Source organism: Phaseolus vulgaris, chromosome 5 (genome assembly GCF_051622355.1).
Source record: "Phaseolus vulgaris cultivar YP4 chromosome 5, ASM5162235v1, whole genome shotgun sequence".
Classification (NCBI taxonomy): Eukaryota; Viridiplantae; Streptophyta; class Magnoliopsida; order Fabales; family Fabaceae; genus Phaseolus; species Phaseolus vulgaris.
In genome coordinates this window covers 21,450,311-21,462,907 of record NC_143502.1, presented here as the reverse complement: position 1 = coordinate 21,462,907, position 12,597 = coordinate 21,450,311, and the positions used below count along the sequence as shown (strand labels likewise).

The 12,597-nt window shown below is 31.0% G+C and overlaps 1 protein-coding gene across 1 annotated transcript; it reads right to left on the bottom strand.

Moving 5' to 3' along the window:
• Positions 1–262: 262 nt before the first annotated feature.
• On the bottom strand, positions 263–1,702 carry LOC137834451 (putative 2' cyclic ADP-D-ribose synthase BdTIR). Its single transcript, XM_068642501.2, has 2 exons — positions 1,091–1,702; positions 263–636 (listed from the first exon to the last, which is right to left on the bottom strand). The coding sequence occupies exons 1-2, from the start codon at positions 1,582–1,584 to the stop codon at positions 522–524; spliced, it is 609 nt and encodes a 202-aa protein (XP_068498602.1). The 5' UTR covers positions 1,585–1,702; the 3' UTR covers positions 263–521.
• Positions 1,703–12,597: the final 10,895 nt, after the last annotated feature.

The window sequence follows — 12,597 nt, the reverse complement described above, 5'->3', positions numbered from 1 at the left end:
AACTAAATATAAGCAAAATATTTTTTTTTAAGTTTTAAAGATAAATAAACCTCAATATATAATAAAAAATAAATTTATAATTAAATGATATAAAAAAATATTAAAATAATAATATTAAGGATAATAATGTGATTGTATAAAAAGTAGAATTGTGTGACAATTAAATTGTCCATATATGGTTATATACCATATTGCTGATTTATTTATTATTGATTTTATGACATGCATACTAGGGCGGTTACATTAACCCGAGAGAAAAAGAATAGAACAGTGGAAGTATTTTTATTCCAGAATGAAGCACTTTACATAGCTTTGGTTATATCAAATACATGATATACATGAGATATATCATATATATCAAAAAAGAAAAAATCAAATACATGATATACAAAATAAAAGAATTTGGTGTTATTTCTTGTGGTCTTATTGAAATAAGAATTAAATAAATGAAGAAACAATTAGGTATTAATGACCTCATTAACAGAGCAATAGAAGTGTTCAACATTTTGAACTCTTCAGCTCTAAAGAGGAATTGGCAAGTTTTTTCTTTTACGCTGCATACGCTCTTCATTCTTGAGCTCTACCATGCTCCCAATGATGATGTCAGAAGCACTATTCACAATTTCTGACAAGTTCCTGCATGCATTTAGCCATAAACAAGTTAATTACCAAGTTGTTTTATAACTTAGAACCAAACATATAAAACCTTTCAAAATGCATCTGAATCCAGAAATTTAGCATGTCCTTAATTATATACGTAATTATTTATTTGTTAATACATACACTCATTCCACTACAAAGCAATGTGAGCCTACATATTTATAATGGTGCAAAGACAAATAGATATATGGTTAAACGAGTATGCACCACATGACTCACTTAAAGTCTTTTTATATTGTTATATTTTGTGTTTTTTATCAAAGAAAATATTATTTTTGAGAAGTGGACAAGTGCAGAGTGAAAGATACTAATATCCAAAATGTGACCTGACACAATATTATTTTAAAATTATTAAAAAAATATTTGTTTGTGGAGTTGTATGGTCCAGGGTGTGAAGATATGATTAAAAAAGTTGTAGAAAAGAATTTACCCTTTAGAGGAGTTGAAGGTGAGTCCGACGGTGTACTTAACCTCCTCAAGAGCCCACCTGAAGCGGCGGAGTTCATCCTGCGACCACTTAGGGTTGTTGACAAGGCGCAACTGCGAAGGCTTAACGTCGCAGAAGATGGGAATGACCTTCTTGTTGCACCCGAAAAGAAGTGCAAGCTCGTGGAGGCAAAAGTAGGACTCGGTGTAGCGTGGAGACAGAACCGCCACTCCGATCTTGCACTCCATAACAGCCCTATTGATTTTATCAAACAGTTTGTCCCCTGGCTTCATGGTCTTGTTGTCCAAGAAAGGGTTGAACCCGTGCCTCTTCAGATGGTCATACATCAACGTTGCCACCGTCTTCTTCGTGTCCATGCTCCGGTGGTTCAGGAACACGTCACACGGCTCCACCACTCGCCTCGCCATCACTTGTTCTAGCTTTGGTTGGCTCAAAAACCTGCGTTGGAAGAAGCTCATTGCCACGTTACGTTGCATGGTTAAGAAATAGGAATGGATCTGTGTAAGTGAATGAAAGTGTAGCTTGATGATGATTCAGCTCTTTTTGTTTCTTTTGTTGGCTTTTCTATGTGTGGCTTGTGATAATGATATTGGTATGTAATGAAGTGACGGGGGTTCTCTTTTATAGGGGTCTGTAGCGAATTTTTTAATAATATACATTTCTCTTTCATCGACTTTTGGTCTTTCGTTTAAAGTTCTTTGCGTGGGGTTGGAGGGATATTTTCATTCTAGTTATACCTTGGCCTTGGGGTCATTTCATCTTCAAAATCATGGTAAAAGTTCTTGGATAAAAATTACCTCTAGTTCTTGTTTATTACAATATTTTCCACAGAAAAAAAAAGCTAAGTTTTTCCAGTTAAAATAAAAATTTTAGTTTGTAAAAAAATTATCTACTCTACCAAACTGTTTTATCTTTGCATCCATGTTACTGAGATGAAATTAAACATGTTAAGATTTTGTATCTAAAAGGTGGTCAAAACTAAAAAATTGTTGAGATTGAAAAGTTTCGTAACGGTTTGTAGATTTTGACAGATGGTAGTTGCAGTAAAATGGACTCCTTCAAACACGTTATGGTCTTTATGTTTGTGGCTCACTCATATGTGAACATTGAACATTATGATGAGAGACGAATAAATGTTTTGAACGATAGAACAAGTAGTTTCTTTCTCCTTATTATGGGTTGGAATATGTTGATGTGGAAGTGCATGAAAGAAATGAAAAAGGCATGTGAAGCACTGTGTGCCATGTCCACTAATTTTCTGCACATGTTCAAAGTAATTTCGTCTTGGCTGCTCCAGGAATTGTTTTGAATTTATTCGGTTTCTTGATTTTGAAGTGTGCATCTGTGGAACATCTTGAATAAAGGGTTTCTTGATTAGTCAAGCATATGTTTGTGTTGATGGCTCAGGCTGTCTCACATAGAATAATTGACATGAAGAAAACTCCAGGGCGCTTCTTCCTTTGACTGTTTGAATAGACAATGTCAAGCCTTGACTCATCACAACTACACATTGATTCAAAAATTTCTATATCAAAATAAACCCAGAAACAAACCAATATACTGTTTCAATTAATCAGAGAACGGTCACTATTTTTTATGTGTGTTTCATAAGTTCACTTTGCTTTCCAAATTCATGAGAATTATAGTCAGACATAAAGCATTTTCCACTTCGATACTGTGAATATTCCTTTCAAAGACTTGACTGAGTTAATTTTGAAAACCTACTTCATTAATTTGCTTCCTTCCATTTCTACATAATTTTCTGAATTATATACATCCGAAATTAGACTGCATGTATAGTATTAACAAAAGATATGGATAAAAACTTTTAAAAAATTAATATTAATTTTGTCTATATTAGTTCTTAGTTATTTTTTTAATATGTACCTAATCTTTATTTTTTATACATGTAGTATATTTGTTATAGATCTAACTAAATGAAATGAAAAATAAAGAATCAATAGAATGAGAAAAGATAAAATTAATATTAACTTCTTTCTAAAAGTTTTCTATCCCTATTCTTTGTTAAGTTTGTTTTCCAATAATTTTTCCTTCTCAATTCTGTCGTTTAGCACAATCAATTACTCAGTTATTCTTTGCTAAAAAAAAAATCTCAATAACTCAGGAACTTAAATCAAATTATAGTCCAAACTTAAAAAAAATATAAATATAAGTTCTTTTATGCTCAAACGATTATCTCTCATGTGTCAGACCAACATCTTTAATTGTGACAGTAGAGAAACTAAGGTGCATTTTAATTTCTATAACTAATGGCGAAGTTGAGATAGTAAAATTGTGTCCAATATACTAACTAACTATTTGAATGGTCTAAATTAAGGTTAGTTTACTAATTCATGTTTCCTGGATGCATAATACAAAATTTAAAGGGAATTATGGTATAATTCTGGGAGAAAGACCATTCAAATATACATGGTCAATGTAATGTGTCATGAAGTACATATTAAACAAAATCACATGAAACATTGATGTTAATTCATAGCCAGAAAAGTTTTTTTTTTAATTACGTTAATTATGTGTTATTGGTATAAAGTATTTATTAGTTTTATTAATGCATTACAAGAAAATTATTAAATAGAAACTAATTTTAAAGATAAAAAATAATTATTTGTTATATTGATTAAACTAGATACTAGAGGTTAACAGAATTATTAGTATATAAATTAGTTTATATTATTGATATATAATATTTTTAATTTATATCTAATTAGCTATCAAGATTTTAGTTATCAATTTTAGAATTTAAATAATTGATAACTAAAATCTAAGTAACTAATTAGATACAAACTTAAAATTTTTAATTATAGCTAAAATCTAAGTAACTAATTAGATACAAACTTAAATATTTTTATTAATGGTAAAATTTAATATTTAAATACTAATAATTTGTTAGTTTATAAAATAATATTTAATTTAATTAATATAGTAACTAATTATTTTTTATATCTAAAATTTATTTATAATTAATGATTTTTTTAGTAGTTATTATAACTAATTTCCTATTATCATCTTATTATTGAATCTCTTTACTAAAATATGATTTTCCTTTTACAAAACTCAAATTTAAAACTTTCTCAACTAGAAAGAGAAATCTTGATTTCTTTTAATTTTAACTTGATTGATGAGTCATTAATAAATAAAATAATTTAACAGAGATCATTGTTCAACAAGCTTAGTTTATTCAAAATATGTAAACAAGTAGTTTAGTCTGGCTTTTTATATAATATTTTCTTTATTATTGCTATTTCTTTTCTTGTTGTTGAAATTCTACTTTCTATTGAATATAAGTATCAGCTGTAAAATTTATTTCTTTTCTTTTGTATAGAATATTTGATGAATTTCATATTGATTAAAAATAAAATGAAATTATATAAATTATCAAATTTTAAGTCAATTAAAAGTAAACTATGTTTTTGAACGGAGTAGAAATTAAGAGAACGATTTCATTTTTTTTCGACACCTAGTGTATTAAGTATTAGATGATGAAATACCTGATTTTTGAAATTTGTGCTTATTTATATAATTATTGTAAACCCTTTATTTAGATTAGATTTTAAATAAAAATCTATATTTTTATAAAAAATAAATAATTGTATTTTAAATCAAAATTCATATTTCTTAAAAAATTAACGTAATATTAATATAATAATATGTAAAAAAGTTAGAATATTATATAAATATTAAGAAAATATAATAAAGTTATAATTTAATAAAACTAAAAAAATTAAAGATAACATAATATTTAAATTCTTAACATTAAAATATACCTACCTATAATACTTTAATTAAACTTTAAAAATATTACATCCATTTATTATGTACAAAATATTGGAACAAATAAAATTAAAAAAAAAATTATAAAACTTGATTGCATAATGTGTTTGTGTTAGAGAGTAACTAAAATTCCAAAAAAGTGAATAAGAGGTGCGGGAGATATAAAGAGAGAGAGGTAAAACCAAGAGAGAACAACTAAAATTTTAAAAAGGGAATAAGAGTTCAGGATAGAGAGAGAGAAAACCAATCAATGAAAGAAAATTATAGAAGATGGTTTGGGTAAAGGAAGAGAGAGTTTAATTCCAAAAATTTGAATTGAAAATCTGGATTTTCTAATTTTTAAGATTTTTATAAATAAAATGAAGATCTGATAGGAAGATATAATAAGATGTGGATCAATCTAAAATCTGAATTTAAATAAATAGATTTTTAATAAATTAGTGCAGGTGAAAAAATAGCAATGATAAAAGTAGATGTTTTGCTCAGCCCCAGTGATATTTTTTTGTTAGTCCCAGTGATATTTTTTGTTAGTAAGTTTCCTCTGCACATAATGCAATTGCATTTATAGTTTACTATGAGTGATATCTGGACATTGGGAGATTAGCCCATGTTTTTAATGCATTATTTATTGTTCCATGTTTCAAATAAAGTCAATAGATTTTCACTCAAGAGAGAATTTTTTTTATTTACTAATTCAATTTAGTTTTCTTTCTTTGTACCTTTGATTCTTCGATAGAGTGAACATATTCTCGCAAATGCCTGTTACACTTTACCAGACTCGCTTTGGTTTATCAACTTAACTAGTTCGGTCAATGCTAAACATTCTCCTTAGATGCATTAATTATGTAACGTTTTCATAATAATAATAATAGTAATGTGACCTAAAAAACTTTTTCATTTTTTCTAAATTTGAAAATTCTAAATATATTTTTCAATATATCCATTTTGGTTTTCAATATAAATTCTAAATATGATTTTCAATATTAATATGCTTTGATAATTAAATGATCATATGAAATGATGGCATTGAACTCTTCTCTTTTGCGGTTTTTGGGTGGTTTGCGGAAGCTTAATGGGTTGTAGGTGGATAAGGCTCTCCTAGGAGGTGTGGTAGCCTTGTAGGTGCATGATAGGTAGGGAAAATAGGAGAGGTTCGGCCAGCTCCCTTTGGTTGGTGAAAGAGTTGAAGATTAAAACCCTAAATCTAGAGAGATTTAGGCAAGGAGTATGTATGACACAAATTTGACAGCATATCAATACTCAAAAATAATCTTGGATTTACATGAGGTAGACTCCTCCTTAAATAGCCTAGGAGGACCGTAAATGTACATGTAAATGAAAGGAAAATGCTATCCAAATTACATTCAAAAGTGAGCACATGGGAGCACATGGTGCACCTAGCCTTCACATGGCCAGATTTGCTAAGAGAAAAGGAGTAGGTTCTAGAATCCTTCCTTGTGTGGTTGGTCTAAAAGTTACGCCCCTTAGGTCTAGCTAATTGGGTCGGTCCTAAGTTTACTTAGAAATGGATATTTCTAATTAAACTTAGGTTTAACCTTTTTTTTTATCAGCAATAAAAAATAAATAAATAGGAACCACTTCAGGGGTGGTCCAACCCTTATACATAAAAAGCTAGCGCCTTACCAACCTCCAACCAAGGAACACCTTCCAACTTAAATACGGAACAACCAAACCAACTCAAGAAAGCATTAAACAACCAGCCTCATACAATCCACTGGGTTCAAAACCTAGTTGGGTACGTAAAGGAATTACAACAGGACTTTGCAAAAATCCAAGACCAAACATTTACCTGTACCAGTGCAAATACCTCGAGCGCATCTACCACGCCCCTGTCGAAGGTCACCGAGTTCCTATGTCTCCAAATTCCACTCACAACACCAACCCAAATCGCCCCCCAAACGTCATTAACCACATCAGAAGCCGAACACAACCTGAATTGTTGGAAGTTTACCAAAGGGTCCTTGTGGATAACAAACGACACTCCAAGCCACTCAAAATAAAGACACCACACCCGCCAGGTGACCTCGCAGACGAAAAACAGATGACTGGACGACTCTTCCACCTTCCCACACAAACCACACACCAGATTCTCTACCACCACCCCTCGCCTTTCCAAATTTACCCTAGTAGCAATCTTATTCTCCATCACCCTCCAAGCAGTGACCAAAGCGGAAGGCAAAGCTTTGCACCTCCACAACTTACTGTAAATTGGAGAAACCTCCCCAACTCTATCTTTCCTAACCTGAGAATAGGCTGAGTTAACCGTAAAAGTATGAAACCCCCCTGCCTTCCAAATCCAGCAATCTCTCTTCCCTGATTCTAACTTCACCCCTTGTAGTAACTGAAAGAACTGCTCCACTAGAGGTTTCTCCCATTCAAAAAAGGGTCTACGCCATTCAAAGTGTCACACCCAAACACCATCAATCAAATTCCCTAGTTCAGCCACCTTTGCACCTTTTGTCACACTAAGAGAGAAAATTCTCGGGAAAACACTCTTCAACGCTCCACAACTCAACCAACTATCCTCCCAAAAAAGGATAGCCCTCCCCTCACCAACTTCCCACTCAAACCCATCTTCAAAACTTCTTCCCCAACCCTCTGAAGCCCACAGCTCCTTCAAATCTTTCCACCAAAGAGAGCCCCCTACCAACTTTACCTTCCTCTCTCAAGCTTCTCCACCCACCATACTTAGAAACGAGGATCTCTTTCCACAGACCACCCTTATCCGTACCCAACCTCCAGATCCACTTACCTAATAGAGCCAAATTAAACAACCTTAGGTCAATAATACCTAGACCCCCATAGTCACGAGGCTCACAAACTTTTTTCCAAGAGGCCCAAGCGATCTTCCTACAATCTGAACCCCATCCCCAAAGGAAATTCCTTTGTATTCGAACTAACTTCTCTGCCACCACAGAAGGTAACTTAAACAATGACATAAAAAATAACGGGATTGAGGAGAGAACTGATTTTAACAAGCAAATCCTCCCAGCCAACGACAGACACCTGTCTCTCCATCTTGACAATTTACCCTGAACTCTCTCTATCACCCTGCTCCAAAACACACCCCGTTTGTGACACCCTCCTATCGGCAACTCTAAATAAACAAAAGGAGTTACCATCACTTTACAATTTAGAATAGCCGCAAAACTCGGAAGCAAGCTCTGATCCAACCCCAACCCACTGATAGTACTCTTCACAAAATTGACCTTAAGCCTAGAAGCAAGCTCAAAGCAGAGTAAGATCGCCTTCATATTGAAGACACTTTTTATATTAGCTTTACAAAAGAATAAAGTGTCGTCAACGTATTGTAACATATTTACCTTCACTTTATCCCTTCCAACCTTTAGCCTTTTAAGTACCACTTTGCATGTTTCATCATACAAAATGACTTTAAACTATGCTACTTTGACTAGAAAAGTAAGAAGAATTATCACACACTAGAGTCTATGACATGTAAAAATGTGTCCTTTTGACCCCTCTTTGACCATGACTCTAGTGGTTGCCTCAATGTAGCATTTTAGTGACCTCTCAAAGGATTGGTGTTGGGGCCTCTTCCATCATGAAAGGCTCCGTTAGATAATTGTATATTTATTAAATTTTATTTAAAGAATAAAAAATAATAAATATAATATAAATAATGTTAATTTTCTTTTAGTTAGAGTTTAGATCTTTTATTTCTTTTAGTCATCCCATTTCATCAGGTCAAATCGGAGGAAGATATGGTCAGTGACCCAAAAAAGGTCACCACTGATGCTAATAAATGATAAGGATCAAACTAAAACTAAAAAAATTATGAGGGACTAAATTGAAAATTAAAATTATTGAGGAGCAACACCAAAAAAAAATGTATCAGTCCTACTCACCTAATTATGTGTCGCTTAATGGATGTTTGCAAAGTGTAGGGATCAAAATAAAAATAAAATCCTTACAGATAAAAAAGCAAAACAAAAAAGAAAAATATTAAGGACTATATAAAATTTGTAAATTATGAGAAACTAAAAGATTAATTAATCCTTATATTACTCGTGATAGATATTGGATTCAGTAATTGAAGTGATAAATTGATTATTAATTTTTTTTAGAATTATTGCTATAAGTAATAAGATTTTTTATTTGTGAGACTTAAATATATATATATAGATAGATATTATCATGTAGAATATCTAGAATAAAACATTACCTTTTACTTATTAATATCATAATAAATACAAAATATTTCGTTCATCTCAGTCGAGTATTACTTATTGTACTTTGTTTTATTTATAAGATAAATTGAATACAATAAAACAGAAATAATGTACCCGTCCTTGGGCGTTGTTGATCACTGGTAATGTTGGTGTCACGTAAGCGGATCCCACGAGCGGCGTGAGTCAGTATCTCGCAAAGCACGTGCGCTAAGGAGGCAAAGAGTGGTTAGACATCGATCATCAGGATGTACCGACGTGCCACTAGACAGTGTGGAGAGATCGGACATCGAAAACCCAAACAGTAGAGCTGGACCACGAGAGGTGGATCCCAGATCACACACCAATTATCAGTAAGGGAGAAGTCTAGATCACGAGGGCCCATGCGTGTAGAGTGGATGACACGTTCACTGGAAAGATATGACCTATGAGGATCGCATTCCAGGGGTAAGTTGCATGCATGGCACGTGAAACAGCTAGCGCACTCCTAGAGGCAGGTGACCCCGGAGATCAGGTGCACGAGGAGGCACCCAGGTGGTCACCCCGCCAGAGGTTGCACTCCAATTAGGGACCCCACGCGCTAGGTTATCCTGAAAGTAGGGTAACAACAGTGTTGGACCCGCCCCATCAAAGAAGCCCATTTCGGATAAAGAGGAAACCCTAGTTTCAGTCTATAAATAGTAAGGTAACAAACTTGACAAGGTACGCTATTTCCTTGCGTCGCTGAACACACAGTAACAATTACACAATTTGGTGTTTCCTAGCCCTAGTACTGACTTGAGCGTCGGAGTGCAAGCGGCCTCTAAGACGCCCTTTGTCTTTGTGTTTTCAGGCGTTCATCACCAAAAAGGCACGTGCAAACGCAAGAATTCTGAGCGTAAAGAGTAACGTAAGTGCACAAAGGTGTTTCGGGTCAACCGACAGAACAAATAATATAAAAATACGTACAATCTATACACTATGGATGAAATTCTTTAATATAAAAATTATTATTGTTATTATTATTATTGATCCAACACTTGCCATGTAAATAGACACTTGCCATGTAAATAGATTAGCCATGGTATCATAGTTGCAGTCCATTACGGATAGCTGATTTTAAGAAGAAAAAAAATCATTTATGTACTGTTTTCCAATTTTATACTTTATAATATTAAAATATAATAAATTTAACAGTTATTTATTTTAAATTGAAAATTTGAATTTTAAAAAATAAGAAAAATTTAAAATTGAAAAAAATCAAAATTGACAATTTCTTACAATTTTACCCTTTAAATTACAACTTTTTTAAATTCAAATAACTTTTCCTAATAAAAAACCACCTACGTAATAAAAACATTACATACAACAAAATTATTTATTTTTATAATTAATTTTTAATAAAAAAATATTTTTAAATTTAATAATATATTTTTATTTTAATAGCTATTATAAATAATAGTATTTTTTTAAAAAAGGAAAAAAATGTACTATATTCAGATTATTCATCTTTTAATAAAACAAATAATTTATTTAATGTTATTTATAACAATAATAAAACAAATAGTTTATTTAATATTATATATTGAATAATTTTTTTTTTATTTTAAAATAATTAAATAACTTTTCTTTTTAGAAATAGAGGTTATATATATATATATATATATATATATATATATATATAGGTGGTGAATGAACTCTGGAATCATAGGAATTCTGTCATATTCAATAGGAGTGTGACAGACGCGTCGAAGTGTTTGTTTTGGTGCAAGTAAAGGTTTGGTTTTGGATTTCGATAAAATCTCGCTTGGTTTTCCTATTCTAATTGGTGTTTGGAACCTTTGGTGTGTATGAGGATGATTTCTTAAAGTTTTTTCAGGTTTTTTTAATATGGGTAGGACCTTTGTTAGTTAGTTTGGTGGTATTTGTTAAAAGTTGGTTTTTATGTATTTTGCATCAGGGTTGAACCACCCCTGAAATGGTTCCCATTTATTTATTTTTTATTGCTGATAAAAAAATATATAATATTTTTACCTTTTAATATATATATATATATATATATATAGTTTATCTTTTTAAAGAAAGAATATATTCAATTGTTGTTATAATTTAATAAATAAATTTATTAATAACAAATTTACTTTTTATATAAATTGTGGGTAAATTCAAATAGAGAATACTAATTGTTTTTTTATCTTCTAAAAATTATTATTGATTATAAGACTAGTATTTTCGTTTATATATATATATATATATATATATATATATATATATTATTTTCGTTTATAATAACATTTGTAAATTTACGTCATATATTAATTCAATAAAATTAAAATTATTATAAATTTATAATGCAATATTTATAACAAAGATAACACTATAAAATTTTAAAAATATTTAATAATAATAATAATTCATACATTCAATAAAAAGTTTAATGAAAAAGAATTTGAAGCTTTCAATCTCTTAGAAGAATGTTAGAGATTCACATTAGTTAAAGATAAAATCAATTTATACCATATAAGTGAAAGCAAATTTCATCTTACTAAGTCGCTTTTATGAGGATGAATCAAGTTTAAACGTATTTCTTAATATAGTATGAGAGTCATTAAAAATTTATCTTAGTTGAGATCTGGGTTTATCGTGTCACCTATTATCGGATTCTTCTCAATTCCATGCTCGATGTGCTCGATATAAGGAAATATGTTGGAGATCCCATATCGACTAGAGATAGGAGCAATTTATACTTATATTATATATAAGTGGGACAAACTTTACCTTATTAAGCCAATTTTGTGAATATAAATTAGGCTTAAACGCACTTCCTAATAAAGAAATTATATATGCAGCATGAGGTTGAAAACACATTGAGGTTTCCGAAAAAGTAAAATAAAAATTATCTCAATCAATTACCAAACCATTATGAATAGGATGGTGGTCACCATAAAACAAACTTGTTCATTTACAACCCATCTAATTTAAAACACATGAAGATCTCAAGTGCAATCCTCCTTTCAAATAATTTCAAACTCTTTTGCCTAGCTTTATCCATTTGTGGACAATATATTTTGACCAACACGTAAATGACTATACTATGAACATGAACTTATGCATATATGATGATGTAATCATGTGTAGGATTTTCCTAACCCTAAAAAGAGATGCTTTAACCTAATTAACCAAGTTGTAAAGATAATATGTTAATTTCTTTGCCACCCTAATGAAAAATTTCAATGTGGCATGTGCAATTTGTTAGCCTCATGAAGTCACCTCAATTTCCTTTTCAAGAATTCAATAGAAAGATGATAAACCTTTGAAAGCATTTCTAAATAGATTCTCATTAGTTACAATAAAAATTAGACACCTCAACCCAATGGATGAATGGCTTATGAGTCTACTCAATAATTACATAAAATTGAAGAACCTATTGAGCTCAGGAAACAATATTGAGTAAGGACTTCTTTCTCTGAAGAGGGTGATAAATCAAAGTCTAACATGTTAAAATCACAT